The following is a 21,940-nucleotide window of genomic DNA, read 5'->3' as shown; positions in this document are numbered from 1 at the left end:
GAAGGGAGTTGCTTGGACTTAGTGACATCCTTTCGTAGATATGAAGCTGTGAGTATTGAATGACTGACAAGTCTCACTTCTCGTTGCTTCCTCTTCCTTGATGAGAGCTGGTTCTGCCAGGCAATTGCATCCAGGTTCTTTTAGGGGGCTGCATAGGAAGTTAGTTTGCATTTTGGTTTTTGTTTGGTTTTTTTGTTGTTTTTTTTTTTTTGTCGGCAACAGCTTGTGCATGGATATATTCTTGATTAGACCAGTTTAGTGGAATAGGTTGAATATTTTGTAATTTAGTAAGTGAAAACTGGTGCATTCACTTTTCCTGTTCAGCTGTACTGAACTGTGTCTTGCTAACTTGCTGGGCTATTTTTGAAAGAAGGCAATGTAAAGGAATGGTGCTTAGACAACTTTAACTTTGAATTTCTTTGTGAAGTGGATGGGTGCCTCATTTTGAGTTAAATACATCTGAAGAAATTTAATGACAAGAAAGGGCTTTTAGAAGTTAATTCTTAGCCATACAAGATACCACTGAGCTGAACACTGTCCCCTGCTTGGTATACAGAACAAGCTTGAACCTATCACTGCACTTCTCCATCCATTTGGATTCTTTTTTTCTCCTCAATTTTTGACCAATCTACTGAGCCCTAAATAGCCATTCATAATTCTTTCTGGCCACTGTGTTCTCATTCTTAAAACCAAAAGCATGCATACTGTGCCAAATATACTTTGTAAGAGTCACATTGTTTGCTCAGTGTGCATTTCAGCTTTTATGTGCAAGTTAGGAGGTGGTCCTTCTAAATTATCCTTAGCCCTCACTCATTCGTAACTTTTGTTTTGAGCTCTGGAAACTCCTGGTAAACCAAGACACTTTTCTTGCTAGGGTAACTTCAGTGATTTTATTTTTAAAATCTTATTATAGCATGTGGACTAAGTGAGCCCCTAAAGCTTGCAAATTCCTTTGTACGCTAAGCATATTTCACAGATTGTGGAACAAATGTCTGTCTGTCTTTGGGTTTGTGTCCTTGGCTGTCACCTTCTACAAAGTTCTTAATTCTCCTTTCTTTACATCCTGCGGCATATGCTGATACTTGTTCTAGCTTGTCTGGAGGCCCACATAAGCTGCTTGCTTCTGCCAAGCAAAATTGCTGACAACGGAGTTCTGCATGCTTCTTCCTTGGCCTTCCTACTCTGTCCGGTCGCTGATATTTTCACACAACTCTATCATAAATGCTATCCTTTAACCCTTTGGCCTGGTATCGTACTTGACTGAAGCTTGCTAAGAGGCTCAAGACTGTCCGTGTCTGATGTCCGTGTCTGATGACTTTGAGAAAACTCTCCCTATCACTTTAAGGGAGATTTTTCTTCTGTGGATTTATACTTGCATGAAGGAGCTCTTTCAAAGTAAAACACAATGCCTTTTTTTCTAGATCATTCTTTAAAAGATTAAGTAATGTCCTGAGGAGATTATCCCTGAGTGATGTCTGAATATAGGGTTGTAGGCTCTTAGTAATCCTTCAAGTGAATGTAGAGTCCTCCTCAGAAATTCCTTAACCTTTTAAGATGCTATTTGCTAATGACTGTGTTCTGTTTTCCAGGAGAGAACAAACTTTATGTGCTTTCTAACATACTTCATAGGTATACAGCGATCATAAATATTCTTTGCTCTTTTCTTGTGTTTTCCAGAGAGACACCAGCTACTCTGAACTGAATGATTTGTTGATCCCGAGCACAGGATGGCTTTGAGTTACAGATGAGTGGGAAGGAATTCTAGTGTTGATCAGGCTTTCAGGTGGCATTACATGAATTGGTGATAACAGAGCATCATGGTTGCTTAGTTCAGGTTAACACCTTTGTTCCAAAATCCAAAGAAGATTTTTCTGTAGAGGGCTCCGTTCTTTCCTCAGCAGGTTTATTCATGATCAGTTCAAGATGCTGGTTTGCACAGGTGTTGGAGTATTTGAATAGACTCTGTTTGTGTAATCTTCCCATATGGACTGACAGAATGCTATGTAGTTCTTATTTACTTGTTCTGGTTTTGCATCTTACTAAAAATATTTTTCTCAATGAAGCAAACTTAATTAAACAGAAGTTGTTTATGTCTTCTAAAATGCTCTCAGCATATAAAATCCTCAGATAATTTTTTTGTAAGTCCACTATTCTGTTTAGTCACTGTAATTTTGCACACTTTTGGATTCTGGTTTTTAGCACTTAGAAGTTATTTTTCCAGGTGAAATGGTGTTTTTAATATGAATAGAAAAATAGTTGCCAGTAAATATAACGTACGAAAATGCTTATTTCCTTCCAGAATACTTGAATGAGGGCAAAATTGTAATCCGTTTACTGTGGATCATTTGAGTAAATTCCTTGCAGGAGTGGAAACATGTTGAAAAGAGACTTTAAATTTTGGCATATACTTGCCATATTAAAAAGTTTTCTAAATGAGTCTAGTTGGTTACTCAAATATTCTGTAGTGGAATTTCCAAATTACCACTTTTATGTTACCAGTCAGTGAACAGGAATTTAATGTTTAATGCTTGGAAATGGAAGTGTAAGTCATGGATTTTTCCAAGGAAGGAATAAGCACACTGTAGGTATTTATTTTTCAGATGGTTGGCTGGAAAACTGTCGCACATTGAATCTGTAAATAGCCCTTCTGTGATAGAGCACAGCTCTTTATATTCTGTTTGAACATATGTAGGCTACATAATGCAAGCATGACAACAGTTCATATATTTTAAGCTCCTATTAAAAAAAAAATAATCTTGTAAGTGTCTATTCAGTAAAAACAGCTACTTTCCTTCTTGGCAGTGCTTTTGGAATCTGTGTTTTAAAAAAAAAAACAACACAAAACAGTGGGTTATTTGAGTCTTTTTTTTTTTTTTTTTAATCCCTCAGTGGAGTAACTGTGGAGTGGATAGCTTCTGTGTGCAGAGAAATGGCTGAATTCAGCACTTGGCTTCATAGAAACCTTACTGACGTCCATAGGTGATGCACACTTCTGTGGTCAGAACTGTGGATCTCTTGGCATTATGGCTTTATGCTGAAAGGACATATAGCTTCAGGGCACAGTCTATAGTTTTAGACTTCAAATAAATGTTTGTAATTGCATTAATTTGAGTGGGATTTCTTCTTTATTCTCCTTTTGAAATAACCTTCTGGAAGTTTTTTTTCTTCTGTCATGTGAAAGGCTGTTGAATTATTAGTAAGTTAACTGGCATTCATTGGAGCAAGCCTGGATTTCAATTCACACATCTTTAATAGGTGAAATTTTTAAGTGAAGGGAGAAGAAATAAGGTTGTAATTTCAAGAATTATTGGTTAAATGGTAAACAAAATTGTCTCACAGGTTTTGGAGATCCTGTGAGGAAAAACTGATTGACTGTTCCAAACCATTCTCCTCAGGTTTTTTTATTCAGAAATAAGTGCTCCAGAGTTGCTGTAAAGTAATGGGACTGTAGGCAAACCAGTATGCTACTTCAGCAAATGTCATCAAAGAGTAATAATAGCTCTTGAAGATATTGAATCAGCTGTACTCCATCTGTGAGTGGGAGTAGTCCACAGAATGGCACCTGTGTATTATCTTTGGGTGTAAGACTATACCCAAATTCTCAAAAGTTTACCAGAGTAATGTTGAGAAACAGCTTCTGGGAGGAGGGACCGCCAAGACCACTGGTTTGAATAAAGGTAGCACCTTGCTGTTATGTTGGGGAAGTAAATAACGTGTTTATTGCAGTGATGGCCCAAGTTGCCTTTTTTTGCTTTCGTTAGCCTTGAGGAGTGTGCATCTGTTCTGGAGAAACTCCAAATTACAGAATTTCAAGACCTTCCAATAGGAAAATACAGGTGGAACTGAGGAGTGAATACTGCATTGTCCTTTCCTACTTACTACTGTTTTGTTTAACCAGCTATGGTGAACTGATTTGTTTTCCCAAGTGTGATCACAAAAGATTCATTTCAGCTCAAAAGCTCTGGTTCTGTTTGAGTACAGTCAGATAGGAATGACTGGGTTTTGATTTTCATCATCAGATATCACTTGTTTTAAAATTTTATCTTAACATGATACAGACATGTCATATTGCAATGCAGTCAGTGGAATCGAGGAGTAGAGGTAATGTTGCAAGTCATACCAAAACACAGGTTGGTGGCGTGCTCCTAGCAGCCTTCAAGATCATGAGTAGAAATGACATCTGGCTTCATAGTTTTCTTGCGTTAAAGACCTCTGGAATTCCTTGTTTAACCAGTTGATCTGAAATATCCATCAGAGATCCTTGATCATAGGTCTGGAAACCACTAAAATACGATCTTACTGTTCCAGAACAGATTTGAAAACAAAACCTTGGTTGCTCAAAGAAAAAGTAGTTAGGCTTCTTAAATTGGTTTATCTGAAGCTTTAATATGCAATGATTCATGCTTTATAATGGTAACTCTTGATTTAGATTTTGAGTAGGGACTAAAGATAAGCTGACACAGATTCATTCCTTCTGCTTTTTCTCCTCTGTACTGACCTTTTACTATTATCTCCTTCATTATCTGGAATGCACAAAGTGAGATAAAAATATCTTGACTTTTTTTGGTCTTTTCCAAAAAGTTTCAATGGATATGGAAGCATATTGAACAAAAAATGCCACCTGCCGTTTAATCCTGCAGTGATGATCAGGGTGTGTTTCATAAAACCAGAGAGCTGGACAATTTTTTTTTTCTCAGGCAATATTTAAAAGACTAAGATGCTGACATCAAGCTTTTACTCTAACATATATTTAGAAGACATTGTCTTTAATATATGAATCTGGGTTATAACTCTGCCTAATCATCTCAAAATTTAGTTTTTAAAAACCGTTGTAAAATATATCGTGTCTTCATCACTGTACTGATACATGTATATGTCAAAATAGATCACAGCTTATTGGCTTGGGTTTTTAAAATCAAACCAAATTTAGATTCAGTGTTCCGTTTGTGTTTTCATTTGTTGTGGATGCTGCTTCTGCTTTGAAAGTGTGTGCTTACTACTGGAACATCTGGATATTGGGGAGCTCTGACCACACTGGCTTCAATTTGATAGAGTTTGAATAAAATACTCTGTTGTGGGACTGGATTGTGACATGCTGCAGGATCACTTACTGGGGTCTTTTTCCCTCTTACCACGACAGAGATTTGGGGAACTTTGGTTTCTGTGTCTTTCACTCTACATCCTTTCTTGTAAGCTCTCATAACATGATTGTCTTTCTGCAAGAGCTTCCATTCCTCATCACTTCTTGTTTCAGCTGCTGAAGATAGTTCTATTTACATCACTGTCAACATTTAAATATATCTAGGTTAACACTAAAGGCCCGTTTCTCTGAAATTTGGTTCCGGTTCAGTCTCCAAACGTGGTATCTTTTATATACCAGCGTACAAGCCCAGCACCAACATTTCATGAATGCCCCTTAGCTCACCCTAATGCATGGGTGATGTGCAGAGGCAGCATCAGAGTGCAGTGCTCCAGCTGTGGTAAGTGTCAGAATATGTATGACGTGCTTAAAGAATGTATGAATCCAAATCTAAGCATGTGCCCTATCCCCTGGACCTCTCCCTCTGTGGAATCTAGCTTATAAATAACTTTACAGCTGTTCCCTCTTTACAAAACAAAATGTTCATCATCTTCAGAAGGTGCCCCCTCACTCAAGAAATAATTATCTGAAGGGCTGTTCTTGTTTTAGTAACAGATGTGTAGAGCATGTCCCTTTCTTAAATTGTTTCATCTTGCAAATCCACCTATCTGTTAATTACTGTATAGATTCCCCCCCCCCCCCCCCCCCCCACGCTGGTATGCAAATAAATAACCTTGAAAAGGTCAGACTGCTGATGATTTTTTCCTAGTTATAATGGTAGGAAGAATACATGCTTCCTTTATTTCATAGTTACACGGTGCTTATGAGAGATTACTTTCTATCTTGGGGGGTGCAGGAACATTTTTTAACAAATAACTTCCTTCAGTTCTGCTGTAAATAGTTTAAAGATGCTTTTTCTATAGTATGCAAAAATGGCCTATTAACACATTTTGGTTTAAAAGCCCTTGTTCTTTTTTAGTTCATAATAAATATAGATGATCTTTGGAGAATTTTCCTCTTTCCACGTTTTTAATTTCCACTCTGAGTAAAGGATTTATATAAATATCTATATTTATAGAAGTCTTCAACAAGTTTAAGTTAGAAGAGAGGAGTTGTTTAAGGATTTCCTGCCCTTCCCTTTCCATAGTTAGCCTTTTCTAGTGTGGTATGTGCACCGCTTCCGTGATGAGTTATAGACTGTGCTATTGTCCCCGTTGCCTTTTCTTTCCCCTTTATGCCTTAAATAGAAATAAATAATTGACACTGCAACTACATGTGGCCATGGGAATGATCTTGTTTACGTTTGCCTTGGTTCAAGATTATCATCTTGGTCTTTGGCTTTTTATTTTCCGGATTTTTTTTTTTTTTTTTGCAGGCCTCCCCCTGCTCCCCCACTGCCCCCAACATGTAATAGATTGAACTATAATATTGCTGGACAATCTTTTTAAGGTATTTTCATACACTTTTAAGAAGCATCTCATCTTCTTGAAGGTTGTTTTGACTATTTGAAACAAATTCTCTCTCTGTGGTGGCAGGAATGTTTATGATTGACCTTGCAAGAACTTCCTCCTTCCTTTTTTCAACCCCCCTACCAATTACTGCAAAAAGACTTGGTGTTTCATGATACGCTCTTTCTAAATATATTACCTGTAGACGATTTTGTAATTGAAGTGAATCAGTTAATGAATTTAAACAGAAATAAATACAGGAGAAATACATAGTTTTTTGAAAAACTTGTTTTGATTGGCATTTATCCTTCTATCATTTTAGGTATATAAAGGTATTTGAGTCTTGTGTCTTAAGTATGTGTACTATCTTAGTAAAGTGCAAAATCTTCATAGTTTTTCTGCTTGTTTTTACATGTTTTCCCTAACATCTTAGAAAATGGTCACTCATTCCTCTGCTCTGGTTTGTGTTTAGAAGAGGAAAAGGTTTTCTTGGAACAGCTAAAAGTCTAAAATGGAGGTGGCACTGCACCCCTGATGCATGGCCTTTAATTTTTATTGTCAGCTGAGTCTAGCCGTGTCTGCAATAAGTATCTACGCTAATGTACAAAGTATGCTAGTGATAATTATGCTGAACTAGTGCTCTGATAAATATGCCTGACAAGTATTCAAACTTTCATTCTGAAAAGTTCTTTTTTAGATATGAAAATATTGTCCAGTAGTTCAGAGTTTTATAGCCATTGAATACTTCTTTCAAATGGTACTCCTATATAGTACTTGACATAACTTCATGTAGTACAGGTAGGCTTTTCTTTCGTGTACCCTATTATATGGAATCAGATGCTAAAATTTTGTTAAAACTGTACAAATTTTTGTCTCTATTTTTATGACTGGAAATTCAGTGACTGAAATACTTGTAAGCATATGAAATAGTGAATGGTCATGTGCTTGCTGTTCCACCTTATAAACAAAGTTAATGAGAGGAGCTGATGATGACAGTCTTAACTCCATGCTTCATGCCCCTTTTTCCATTTTGTCACTGTGTGGGTGTTACCTTGACTTAGTACACTGCACGTAGCTCTGTGTAATTTGGAAAACCAGTTTGTGCGCCTGCATTGCTCTGCTCTGTGTGACTTCTTTACTGTAAATAAATTTTCAGATTATATTTGTGCAGTTTATTCCGTAATACTAAAGGCTCTATTTTGCTTGTTAAAAAGGTGTTTTGTTGCACATTATTTCTCTGCTGGTGTACTAACTTGGTGTATATATACTTATTTTGCTTGTCATATCTTTCTGATCTGATGAACATGTAGAATACAAAAATCAATGAGTATGCAACTTTGGAAAACATAAAGTTTTTTATAACCACAAAGCAGAAGAAACTGTCCGTTAACATGTTCAGTTATATGATAATTCTGACTTCCTTCTTCTCCCTGTGTTTCTGATCTGGGTTTGCCTGGCATGGGAGACATTTGTATGGCGAAGTTAAGGGCTGCGTTACTGCTTGACTGCATGAGTAGGTGTATAGCCATGCCAGTGTTCTGGATCAGACATCAAGGTTGCCAGTCTCCCAGTGCTCAGGCTATTGTAAGGATTTTGAGGAGAAAAGTATACAAATATGATTGGTCTGCCAGTTAATTTTACTTCATAACAAATTCTGTTAGACTTGCAAAATGAAATCATGTGCAGGTTTCCCTTCAGTCATTGTTTCAGGGGGAATTTTTTTGGGGGGATGGTTGGTTCACTTTTGACTGGTAAAATGAGATTAAGAACTGTGCAGACATTTTAAGGCAAGTGACTTAAGTCACTGCCCTCACTCCTGGCTCTGTCGTTGAGCCAGACAGCATTGGTGTGACTCTTTTGCTCATCAGGTAAGTTTCAAAACAAAAGAAACCCAACAATACAAACCTCCACATAAAAATGACACACTTGTTGAATCCCAAGGGTAGGGAAAAGGTTTTCCAGTGATGGAGAATGTTACCATTTCCTGATGGTGGTGTTAGTTTGCAGAACACCCTTAAATAACTGTCAAGGACATGTGCTCATTAGCCCTTCCTATGTTAAACTTCCTTAGTCTTTCAGTAGGTCTGAGTTTGGGGGAATTTTTTGTTTTTACCTGAATGTGTGTTGAAGCTATGCTCTAGATGACTGTTAAGTTCAAGGAAGGAACATCTATTGTCTTTTCCCATTCTCTCCTTCAGCACGCCTGCCCCATGCAGACATGTAGCACCCCTGTTCCTGTGCTGACAGAACAGTGCAGGTTAGAAGGTTGCTTGGATTCAGGTGTGTGCTAGTGCACACAGAGCAGAGCTTACCGATCCTGGGCTTGCATGGATAGCTCTGGAAGCTATTTATACTTTATTGTCTGCCTCTTCCTCTCCTTTCCCAACCACTAGGAAAATGAAAACAGTATGGTTATTCATTCTAGATAACTTGAAGATGTTTATCCCTGTCATAAGTAAGGTCTAAGTCAAGATAATTAACATGAAGACAGAAATAGAAACTATATGTTGATAGCAAAAGATCAGCAAGTATATATAGTGGGAGTACAGGGATTACATAAAGAGCACCCTCCAAGGGCAAATGTAAAAGTCTGCCAGGGATGAGAGAAAATAATAGACTATAGTGTTCTGATTTATAGCTCGTAGGTGATAATTTTAAGTTTACAGAATTACCAACACATTTAATTTCATGTTAATTTTCTTCTCCAGATTGTTAGCTTTGCTAATGTAGTTATCATCAATGAACAGTCATTTTTGTGACTTGCTTTTTTTTTTTTCTACTCCTGTGGTCTCGTTTCCTCATCTTCTGTGCCTTACCTGTTTTACTGCATGTGGAGATTAAATTATGGAACTATTTATGGCATTCAGTCATTTTGTGTTCCCACTATTCCATATACTCATTTGACTCCTTGTTCCTCCTTTCATCCCCAAGTAATCAAAAAATGGTCTCTGTTAAATTTCGCTGCCTGGGAAGTGCTACTAGTGGAGGATCTGTCAGGTGCTATTGATGTTAGGGAGTACTTTAGGTGTTCATCGAGCATCTTGTCTGCAGTTTTTAGAACTCAACTTTTAAAACTTGAGCCCCAGAATCTGTACCTTTCAAGGGAAAGATGAAACCTGAGAAAGTAGGGCAGACTGTCATGTCATACAATTCTTACCTGTTTGGTTTCCCTGATTCTTGTTGCCCAAAGTACAGCTGCATCCCATTGCACTAATGAAGTTTGTGTTCCTTAGTATCAGACATTATTTGGTATCTGGATGACAACATTAAGCAGGTGATCTCCTTGCCCTTGTTCTCTTTCTGTAGGTCACTAGGGAGTCTCAAAGAGAAGACAGAAAGCAGCAAACTCTCTGAAGACAAGGGAGGAGAAAACCTGCACTCTGATAATATCAGAACATCAAATCCAGAAGTTCTGATAGTCTTGCCCTGTTCTTGTTCCAGACAGTTCATTAGCATGTGGTTAACAAATGTTACAGGACCTGAACACCACAGAAGGAACATTGCAACACTGTCAGGATTTTGTAATGGTGGTTTTGTAACTTTGTTGGTTTCCACAATAGATCTCAGGGCTCTCAACATAATGCTGCTACCTTAGATAACACTTCATTAAATTAAGCGGGGTAGTGAAAACTTGTTTTCCTTTTGAAAAAGTAAGTCCTCTGTTTTTTAATAATTCAAGGTAGTTTATTTAGTCCGCTAATTGAGACATTGCAGACTGCATTTTTGTTCTACTCAAGCATAGCAGTAAGGATGTTAGACTACTCCAAAGTGATTGTTTTTGTTATTTTCTTTTTCCCAGACTACTAGTTCCCAGTTTATTCTGCATTGCGAATGGAGTGTCAATATGCAACCATCTTGTTTTGCCTGAATTGTTTCTTTAAGAGTGGCTGGTGACATAACCTTACCAAAAAATAATGATAATGATAAAATGGAACAGACTAGGACTGATTTTTTTTCTTTGTCTTTTTAAATGGACAAAGTAAAAACCTAGTGTGTATCAGTAGAAGACTCAATGTTTATTTTTAAATCTGGAGAACACAGTGTGAAAAAATTGTTTTGTGAGGTGTTAAATGTCAAAAATAGTTGGTTTGTTTACAGATAACACAGTAATTTAGCAGGCTATAGTTGTTTTAGATTACAAAGTTATATTTGAAAGATGGCTGTAGTAAGACTTGTAAAGTCATTTTTCCTTGGGTCTCAGTAATGTGTAGGTGGCCTTGAGGATAGAAATCAGGTATTTTTAATGTCTTCATGGGATCTGGGCATAAAAATTTAAGTCTAGAGCTACAAAGGGATGCAAGTGCCTAGAATCTACCTGTCCTACTTTAAGCAGTGAAGTCCAAAATAGGGCTTTTGAAGACTTTTACGATCACTGGACTGCTAGCTAAGTGTGTCAAAGCTTCTTATATAAAGGTCTGCAGCTAAGTTGCCAAAGGCTTCATTCTGTTGAGCAGCTCAAACTGCCTCCTGTGTAGGCCCTATGAGGCTCTACAAAAGAAATATTCTTTCCACCTGTTTGTTATCCACAGAGATGCTGCAGTCACCTTGGTAGCCTCAGAGTATGCCAAATGACTCTGATGCTGTAGCAGGTTGAAGGGGGGACCTTCTTTACTTTCTTATCAGTAGCTGTAGCGTTCACCTCAGATGTAGAAAGCCTGTTTTCCTTTTACGCTCAGGTGATTCATGACCATATTTTCCAGATGAGCATCCTGACTGCTGGTCTATGGAGTCATGCTTGGTGCTTCCACTTCCGAAGTCTTTAAGACACTTGACGACCTAATTCCAGGGCAAGGGCAGGATTCAAGACATATTCGGCATGGTTTTCTGTGTGAGCTCAGGTGGTTCACTGCTTGGCATGATGGCTGTTTATGAATCCTCCTCTTAGGTATCTGTGTTTCTGGGTACAGGTCGTGAGCTTGGGAAGTCAGACCTGTTCTTGGCTGTGTTGAGTGGCTGGATAGCCACTGCATCCCATCTTCCTGGGAGTTCAGAGAGAGGAAAGGAGCTGCTGTTTCTTCTTGTCTTTCTGTCCTTCAGGCACCCAGTACGTTAGGTGCTTCTGGAGCACTGGAGGTTTGTTACATATTACTCTTCTTTCAGAGTTTAGTTTAATCTCACTGGCAGCATCTACACCAGTTGTTGAGTTGTCCTTCAGAATACCTTCTCTTCTCCCGAGCTGAGCTTATTTTTAAGCGAGGATCTCTAAGAAGAGGTGCTAGGAAGTTGGTCCGAGTAGTCTTTCATGCTAACATAACTTTTACACTAAAGTAACTTTACAATAGCAGAGAGTTTGACTATTAAATAGGGATTTTAGCTTGTGGCACAATAAGCATCCTTAACTTTAAGCAAGTAAGTAGAGCCCATGGAAATAGAGAAGGCTATTCATGTGAATAGTTATACATGATTAAATATTTATTAAATAAGGCTTTAAACTTATGACTGTTTATTGTTTGCAAGTATTTCATAAAGCTTGATGCTTCTCTCATAACCCTGTGTTACAGTAAAATGAACTAAATGCACTTAACGATTTTGACTTCATTAGAAATTTTGATCTGAAGCTGCGTAGGAGAGTTCCAAATAGCTTGTAAAAGCTTAGCTTAATGAATTACTTTAAATGTTAATGATTTTTTTAAATGGTTCTTGATTTTTTTAAAAAAAAACCACACAAAAGCAAAATCAAAAAAACCCTACCCCAAAACCCAACAAAACCCCCCCAAAAAACTTCACCTAAAAAGCTGTGTCCTGTGCTACTTTCTGGGAAAAGTTCAGAAACTGGAATACAAATAAACCAGCAAATGTCAGAAATGTAGCTTTCATACCTCGTCACTGCTGTCGGTAGTTCAGTTTGTCTCTTAAAACCCTGCCAGCAGATTTCTGATGAAGCTCCTGTTAACAAAAAAACCCCAAAACCAAACCCCCCTAAAGAACCCAAGCAAACCAACAAAAGCAACCCCCAACCATCCCAAAACAAAAAACTTTGATGGTTTATGAGGTTTGGAATGAGTTTTTCATACATTGAGCATGGTAATTAGTGCATATAGCTGCTTAGAAGAAATCTTCAAAACAAAATTCTCCCTGTAATGGGGGGAAAAAGTGTTTTCCCAAATCAATTCCTCCTAATCTCTAGATTTCAGTCCGTGTATTTTTTCCACAAAATTACCAAAAGGTATTGACCTGAGGGATTTGTTTTCCATTCCGAAGTCTTGAAATTTTCCTCCTGGCTAATTACAGCCTATTACTCTAGACTTTGGTCCTTTAGCAGTAACATTTTCCATCTTAAGATGGGTTGTCCCATTCCAGTGAAGAGCATGTTGTCTGAGTGCTGAATGGAATTACTACCAGTGGAAACTATGCTGCAAGAGGCTCGATAAAGCAGCTGCTGTGCAAACCTCAGCTGTTTTTTCCATCCTCCCGAGCGCTGGTAATTAGCATAGGGAAGCTGACTAATGTGCTGACGTCACCTCTTTCCAGTCGCAGCTTACATTTTGTTCCTGACTGCCTCAAAGCATGCAGGACTTTGTTCAGGAATTCGCTGTCACATACAGGATGCTCTGAAACCTTTTTTTTTTTTTTTTTTTGAGGGGCAGGACTTGTTTCCCTTATAAACGCTGCCTGCAGGACCAACAGCTTCCTTAAAAGTCATTGGTTTCTGTGGAACAGCAAGTATCGCTTTGGCAAAGCGCAAAATGCATTTTAGAAATTTTAACTACAGTTTTAGTTCTTTGATTGCCTGTGTGGCAGATAGCGATGTCTTCAATCAAGCAGAAACAAGGGTATGCTTTATCTTTTATTTCTGTGAACTACTGGAATACTGAAGTATATAGGTGCTGTTTCAAATTGTTTAAAAAGCCTTGGTAGCTTTTTGACTTGTAAGAAAATTTCAGTTTGATGTAAGGGTCTTGGGTCTTACAAGTCTGCGACAGTATGCTCTGATATGAATGACTCTAACTCTGGAAATTATTAGATCTTAAGCAATGTTTTTGAAAATTATCAGAAGTTTACCTTGACTTCCTTGACTGTATAGTGTATTCTTCACTTGCATATGCATTTTCAGCAAATGTTTAGGTTATAATTTTGGTAGTAAGATTCCTTTAATTTATAGTACACTTTATACTTTTTGTGGGATTTTTTGGCTGGCACTATAGTTAAGAGCATAATGTTTAAAACTATAAGAAGTCCTCTCGGATTTATATTTAACTGATTAGAATTAATACAGTGTAAGTAATCCAGTCCTGATACAGTGAATTGTTGACTAAGATACCTTAAGGACAAAAATAACATTTTGTTTAGTGTCATATTGCTACCATGATGTATATGACCTCTACAATCACACACACTTTAAAAAACTATACATGCTGCACAAACCTTGCATGTACTCTCTGAGTTTAAATGTTGAATGCGAACTTTGAAATGCAATTTAGCATGGGGTTGGCTTACATTTCACTCTTGTCTCCAGCTCTCTCTGGAGTACAGGAGGCTAACAAATACAGGTTTTGCATGTGGATGGTCCTGGTCTGGTTTCAGAGCTCATTTTGAAGAAGCTTAAGTGTGGCTCAGCAAGAAGCAGGACAGCTCTGATTTTAAAATGTCTTTGAAACATGGTAGCTCTGTACACAGCTGTGGAGAGTTTGTGAAGCAGAGCTTTTCAGGAAGGAAAATGAAATTTTGAAGTAATCGCTGCCTTCTTACGTAATCTTTGTTGCTTTTTTCTACTAATTGAAAATGTAACAGTGAAAAAAAAATGAGGCAATGTGATTTTACATACTTGTTTATTTTGGCTTTGTATTGAACTTCTAGTAAGTTTTTATGAAGAGAAAATATCTGAAATCTGAATGCTTGATCTATTGCCATCACTGAAATAAGGCTTGTGACTGGTTACTGTGTTCTCAGTGTGAGCCTGAAACACTTTGCAAGAGCATGGCAGCTTCAGAACCTCCTGCTTCTTTCTCCTGCTTTGGTCTGGCATCCTGAAGTAAGAGTGGAAGCACTCGTCATATAAATGATATGAAAAATAGCCAAGTTAGGTTTGTGTAGATGCCCTAGGAGCATAAACCTGAAGTGTGAAATGGAGATAGCCAGCTGTTGGCAAAGGTGCTTCAGTCTTTTCATGCAGATAGGACAGCAGAGTAACTCAGCTGCGGATTCATGAAGGTATGAGGTTCAGTTCCTACTCTTACCACGCAGTCAAAACAGAAAGTGTGTCAGGGGCCCTACAGGAGCTGTATGGTTAGTACTTACAATTTTTTTAGGAAAGATAGTGGGAGCCTTTTTAGAATTTGGTTCCCGAAATAGAAGAGGCTATTAAACTTGAGCTCAGTAATAATATGTTCATTTTCCTAAATGAAAGTAGCAGCTATTAGAACAGGAGGTGTTCATGAACTTCATTATGCATGCTGAGTCACTGAAGAAAATTACACTTAGCTTGCAAATATGCTTTCTTCTTTTTTCTCTACTAAAACTGTTGTGTTGGTTTCCTTGAAAATTGCACACTTAGACAAAGGCATGCTTGGCAGACTTTTTTCAAGGCCTTTGGATATTAATTTTATAAGGCAAGCATTTCTTTCCAATATAACAATACTACTATTTCTATTATGACACTAAATCAGAGTATCGTGTCCAACACTTATTGATGACGACAGTATATTTTTTTTTTAATCAGGGAGAAAAAAGCTGCTATAGAGAAAACAAGTGGTAGGTTAGAAAAATTAATTATAACAGAGAAGAAAACTAAATCTAAGCTGTTACAAATACATCAGTGTTCAAGAGCGATAGTATGCCCCTACTAGTAACTCCAATTTATTTCTGTATTTCTTTAGAGAAAATGTAGAGTGTTGCATATTCACTTTCTACTCTGGTTCTTTCTTTTCAGGCCAAATTTGAATCGCTGTTTAGAACATACGACAGAGATATCACCTTTCAGTATTTTAAGAGCTTCAAAAGAGTACGAATAAATTTCAGTAACCCTTTATCTGCAGCGGATGCTAGAATCCAGTTGCACAAGACAGAGTTCCTTGGAAAGGAAATAAAACTGTATTTTGCTCAGGTAAGTCTTTTTGTGATTATCCTTACGCGGTGCTAAAGCATAACTTACTCGTGATAAGCTTCCACAGGTCTTCAGTCATGCTGATGAACACTGTTAAGTTTTTCAGGTTGATTAGAGAATCACAGGTTGTTCCAAAGCTACAAGTATTTGGAGGCTGTCGCATATTTTGTATTTATGTCTCCCTCTGTATTGTTTTGATAACCTTGGGGAAAAGGGAGTAGATGATAGTAATCAGCATAGTCAAAGATAGAGTTTAACGGGGTGGGGGAAGCCAAGTGTGCTCTGCCAACAGTATACACACACATACATGCTCAAATGGTATCTGAGGGAATTCAAAGTGTAGAGCTCATCTGTAGTGCACATCTCTGCCTGTTGATCCCTCTATCACTACTGCAAATCGTTTGTTTAGCATGTTTGTATTTGGAGATCACCGTCAGTGTAGCTCTTTAGCTGGCTAGCATCTGCTGCTAAAGATGTGAAACTCTCAGGTTCTGGTAATCTGGGTGCTTTTTGGTAGCTGCTGTGTATTTTCCTCCATACATTTAATGGGAAAATTAATCTATGTGTGTCTGTTTCAGATGTCCCTAGGGACAGTCCTGAAGGAGCCAGTTTATTTATATACCTTCTAGAATTCTCACCACTCTCACTTGTGGTAATGAGTTTCAACACCATTTGTCATTAGGCCTTAAAGCCCATATCCAGCTTCCTCCTACTTCGGTATTTTAAGGACAGATGTTTTCTGGTGAAATTTTTGTAAAACTCCATAATGAGAAGATGCGGATGTGCATACTTCATTGCATGTTTCATCAGAGTTAATGAATGTGGTGGCTTGTCTGTATTTTGTATACTGGGTCTTTCATGCAGCTCTCTTCAATATTATAGTTACATGCTGCCACCTTGAGTGCCTGTTACAGCATAACATCTATCCAAACTTTAAAATTCCTCCTAAATGATGGATTCGTTGATGATAGTGCAACAGCTTTGGCTTTTATGCTCATTTCAGACTTTGCACATTGGAAGCTCACATTTGGCACCACCAAATCCAGACAAACAGTTTTTGATTTCACCTCCTGCCTCTCCACCTGTTGATTGGAAGCAAGTAGAAGATGCTACTCCAGTCATTAACTATGACCTTTTATATGCTATCTCCAAGTTAGGACCAGGTAAGGAGTAGAAACACTAGAATGCTCGTTGAGTAAAACACCTTTTAAACTTCCTGAATTTCTAGAACTTTTCAAATTAATTACTATCTACCAATTAAATTTGTAATATCAGAAAAAGTATTAGTAAATGGTATAGTTTCTTATGCATGTAGTAATTCCACAGGATCACTTGGAGGGCCCAGACCTCCACAATGTGATCAGTTATGTGATTTGTAAAGAGTATGAATGTTGCTTCACTATATTAGCTTGTTCATCAGAATTTTCAAGAAGCAGCTTCCTAAAAATGAAGAGGCAATTGTGTAGTTACACACCTTTTGAAGGGATGGGAAAGTCCTGTTTCAGACAATGACAATGAACCAGTTAACAGCTGTGTAGCGCTGTGTTAGAATTACCTCTGCATCTGAGATAGTATGTGTAGGAGGGAAACTATCAGTATCAACCTCATTTTCTCTTGGAGTTAAGAGTGAGAGATTTCTGCCACTCCTTGCTCCTTCTAATTTTCATCTGCTGCAATTTATTCATTTATTGGAAAAGGTAAGGAAAGAAGTTTATATCAGGATCATCTTTTTTTTCCCACTGTCCAAACTAAAGGAGATATTAAGAATTTATTCCTACCCCTTATTTCTAGTGCTATCACATAAGTTGCTTGTCATTTCAGCTAACCGTGCTGTGTAGACTGTTTATAGATCTATTAATTAAAAATAGCACCGCAGATAGGAGAAACAGGAGAATCAGAAATAGATGTAAAGTTCCACTAAACTCTTATTTTAAGCATGGTTCTGCTTTTCAGTGATTAGTGATCACATTGCTTGATGTCATTTTATTCCTCTGTTAAGACAATCTTTTTAATGAGAATTGGTGCAAATTATATTTCCCAAAATCTACAACTCTTGATTTAACTTGTTTGCAACTGTACTATTAAATTTAAGGGAGAGAAAAAATGGCCACATTTAATAGTAGTATCAAAGAGAGTAAAAACTGTAGTCTGAATCAATTTTCTGTAGTATTTTTATATACCTGTTTACCTACCAGCTTAGGGAACATGTCTTATGCCAGTAGCAAAGAGTGGGAAAGAGAGTAGTGCAGAACTTTCAGCTCCATGCATAAGCTCTCTATGTAGTAGCTTATAGTTCACTCTGTGTCGGTGATATCGAAAGATTCTGGTGAAAATAATGTGCAGAACAGTGTTAGAGCACCTCTGTGTGAGGTGGGAAGAACTGCATCCAGCTTTCTTAACACTAAAAGCATGTGCAGGAAAGGAGGATCCTGTGGTTTTGCCATCATTCAGGAAAACAAGTCTTCCTGAGTGTGGTACAGGAAGATACCTGTCTAAAAAGATAATCTTGTATGCTTTAAAATGGCAAAAACCCACCAAGAAGACTTACGACTGCTCATGTAGAATGCTTTCTTGAATACCTAGGGTGATGTACGTAAACTTGCTTTTAAGAGAACAGCTGAGCTATGTTGCTTTGAAAACAGAACCTAAATACTCCCGGATGGTAAATGTGACTGTTGGAAATGCACTTGCCTGCACTATCTAATGAGTTGTGGCATCAAGCTTTTGTCATCAGTGTATTACTTATACATTTTTATGTATTCCTTTCTTCTTAGTAATTTCTTTCATACTTTTCTGCAGAATGGATCCTCTTTAACCAGTTTTGCTAATATTTTAACTTTCAGGAGAAAAGTATGAGCTACATGCTGCAACTGACACTACTCCTAGTGTTGTCGTCCACGTATGTGAGAGTGACCAGGAAAACGATGTGGAAGAAGAAGCGAAGAAACCCAAACCAAAAATTATTCAGACGAGAAGGCCAGATTATACTCCTACCCATTTAAGTTGAACTGCTGTTGTTTTTTGGTAGACATATGTAAGGGAAACATTTACTGTGGTAACAGCAGGTCACAGGTTTGGTGGCAACAGCAGCAGTTATAGTAGGAGAAATTCCAGTATAAGTTTGCTCAGAAAAAATACAGGAAGTTTCATCCTTGTTTTTGATGCTGCGGGTTGCTGGATGTCATGAGTGTATTCCCAGATCACTGGGAACGAAAGATAGGCAGAAGATGACATTTTGAAACATAACAGGACAAACTAGGTTGTTGGGGGAGGGGGGCAGGGGAGTACTGTAGGCTGTTCCATTATAAAGCAACTGGGGGAAGCTTTCTTTGTTCTGACTCACATAAGTCCTCAAACTAATAGGCTAGTCATTGTGTGGAGTACATAGTGATAACAGAGGTGGTTTTAAAGATTAAAGTATGGGAATTGTAAACCTTTTTCTTATAATAGATTTTGTGCATGTGTATTCTTGGTCTTCTAAAGTAACTTTGCATTATTTTCTATAGTTTCTCACGTTTCTGGAAATCTGGGAAATTGTTTAAAGTATTTATTATCTCAGCATCCCGGACTTACTACTAGATGTGTATATACATATATATTTATATTTGTTTTTATTGGCACTCATTTTCCAGCAGGCATACAAATTCTTCAGCACCTTATTTTGGTGCTATGTAACTTGTGCTTTTAAAATTTTAACCTTTTAAATGCCTGTATATAGGGTTTTATCTGGCAAAGTAATGGAAAAATGTGCAATAGGAAAGTTGTTTAAACAAGTTGATTTTAAATTATTTAAGTTTAATTTATATCTTCAATAACATCTGTTCGGTAGCTTTGGCTTTCTCATTTGGAAAAAAGTACTCTTAAACGTATAAATAAAGCTAATGCTGCGTATTCACAACAATGTAATTTTTCAGTGAAAAAAATGGTAACAGAGAGACATGAACTCTACTCAGTATGTGAATCTGCATTGTTGTGAGCAAAGGTTTAACAGTGATTGAAAAAATTGTACACAGTGTGTAGAACAGCGAAGAGAGGTGGAGTGCCTTTTCCTCGTTCATTCCTGATGTGAACTGTTCTACAAGCTGCACACTTGTATCTTTTTCTACGGGCTTTGTATGTCCATAAATATAAACTTTCTTAGCTTTGCTTCCAAAATAAGCTGGTATTTAGAAATGCTTAATGCCAAGTAATGATTCATACTGAAGTAATGGGTATATGTGGGAGAAGCTTTAGGGTTTTTTATATGTTAGTGTTTAAAGACAGTAGCTCATGACATACAAGTTCAGAGGAAGAGGGATGACAGAAGTGTATTTTATTACTTGTTTTTTAAAATGGAGATCCTCACTTTGACATAGATTTCAGTATTTTTTTTTAAGAGACAGTAACTGATATCTGTGGGAAAATATCACAGTTTTAGAAAGGGGATGTTTGAAGCTTCTCAACATGTGTTTTGGAAATCAAAGCATGGTTCTTTGTTGGTTTGCTTTTGTCACAGTTGGTCTGAGAATGAGTGTTGTAGCTGGAGTTAATATAAAGAAATGCATTCTGTGCCATTTGAAGCAAACAATGAGTTAAATGCCCAGATTCACACCTTGTTTTTTAAATATATAATACATATTTTAAAAAGTAAGATGTATAATGAAGCCATCCCAAGCTGTGGTGCAGTGTAAGCACAGTGTTATTGAAAGCCTGTCATTATGCTAAGCAAAGTAGAAATTGTTATCCTGTGACTACTGAGAGCAGGAATATATTGAACTTTAGTAATACTTGCAGTTATGATCTTGTTTTGATTGGTATGCCCTGTAAACTGAAACAAACACTGGTGCTTAGTGTCTGTCTTGGACCTAACTCAAGTGGCACTCTCTCCATGTTAACAGTGTTAAGAAGAGCTAATGCCATGTATTGCTGAAGCAGTGTTTTATGGACATGGCATAAGAGTATTTTGTGTCACTGAGGTGTATCAATCAGCTGGATACATGTACTGCTTATTAACACACTAAATAAATAAATGAAATGGAGAGAGACTTTGTAGGTTTGTCACAACTGCCTTTAAGCATTTCCAAGATTTTTTTTTTTCCATATTTTTCAAATTACTTCTGGACTTAGTGTTTCACTTCATTTAAATGAAAATTGTTGGAATAATTCCTGTTCTGTCCTTTTTCCATCTTTCCATGATTACCAATCAAAGCATTAGTGTTGCATTAGAAACCCAGGTAGCTGCTGTTCTGTTTCCTAGCAATCCTAAGAAAACAGTGCTACCTTTCACTTAAAAAGAACAGAATGTTAAATACCAATATGGTTTTCATCATTTTAGTACACTGACATCTGCCTGATAAGGTGGGCACTAGACACCATGGAAGTCTTGGGATGGTTACAGTGTATTTCCCCTTCTGATGGTAATTGTGAAAAAAGGTTGTGAGATGGTAACTTGCCTGTGTTTCTGGATGTATATCCTGGCTTGTGCCACCTTCTGTTATCATTACTACAGTGTGCTACTTGCTTTTTCCAGTTTTGTTTTGTTTTTTTTAATGTTCAAATGAATGCTTAGTTGGTATTTTATACAGTTGTATAGTATGGGGCATATTTAAATTAAAATATTTTGTTGTCTTCTTAGATATGTCGTGGTATTTATGCATAAAACTAGTTGAAGATTTTGCGCCAAAATCTGAACTTTAAGCTTCCAAACACTTCTGATTTGAAAACAGTAAGAATATTGTCCCAGGCCACATCCTTACCAACCAAATGATTTTATTCAGAGAAAAACTTTCCAGCCTTCTGCTTAAGAGACTTGCATGATCTCAAAGCATGAGCCATCTACTAATGAATAAAATACAGTCCAGAATATTCCAGTTCAAAACTAATTCTTCTGTGCCTGAAGTTGACCCTTTGTAATAAGGGTATCAACATCTTACTATTCTATAATAATCCTTGTGCATTCATAATATCCTTACCAGTTTTCTTCTACAACATGAATAATTTTATTTTAAAAGCTCTTGGAATATGAAAATATATCAGCATTTAAATGGCTTTACCTAGTAACTGCAAGTCTTCATTGCAAAGCATGTTACGCAAAAATGCATTGAAGGTTTCACTCTTGATACGGGTAGAAATCCTTTCATGGTAAAAAGGAGTTATTGATATTAATGCTCATCATTCTTCTCTACTTACGACTGGGAAGTATTGATGTTTGTAAGAAATTGTTCCATACACAGAAGTGGTTTGAAACTGTGAAATGCTGCTGCTCATCAGTAGCAGGCCCATCAGGGGAATTCCTGTGTGGAGTAACAGAATGATTTAACAAAAGATAGAAGGTGAAATAGTAATTCCAACTGAGCCATCCTGCTTTATGGAGATGACCTCATTTCTTTT

The 21,940-nt window shown here is 37.3% G+C and overlaps 1 protein-coding gene across 2 annotated transcripts in view; it reads left to right on the top strand.

Annotated features, from left to right (window-relative positions):
- Positions 1 to 21,184, top strand: part of RCAN1 (regulator of calcineurin 1) — a 40,694-nt gene extending 19,510 nt beyond the window's left edge. The window contains exons 1-4 of one of the 2 annotated variants that reach the window (XM_074814309.1): positions 13,064 to 13,301; positions 15,398 to 15,571; positions 16,575 to 16,734; positions 18,415 to 21,184. In XM_074814309.1, the coding sequence (XP_074670410.1) occupies positions 13,215 to 13,301; positions 15,398 to 15,571; positions 16,575 to 16,734; positions 18,415 to 18,578 (585 nt within the window). In that variant the 5' untranslated portion in view covers positions 13,064 to 13,214 and the 3' untranslated portion in view covers positions 18,579 to 21,184. Of the gene's footprint in view, positions 1 to 13,063; positions 13,302 to 15,397; positions 15,572 to 16,574; positions 16,735 to 18,414 lie in introns of those variants that run through there. The other variant, XM_074814308.1, reaches the window with a different exon arrangement.
- The last annotated feature ends 756 nt before the right edge of the window (positions 21,185 to 21,940 follow it).

Source organism: Strix aluco, chromosome 2 (genome assembly GCF_031877795.1).
Source record: "Strix aluco isolate bStrAlu1 chromosome 2, bStrAlu1.hap1, whole genome shotgun sequence".
Lineage (NCBI taxonomy): Eukaryota > Metazoa > Chordata > Aves > Strigiformes > Strigidae > Strix > Strix aluco.
This window is presented reverse-complemented; position numbering and strand designations above follow the sequence as displayed.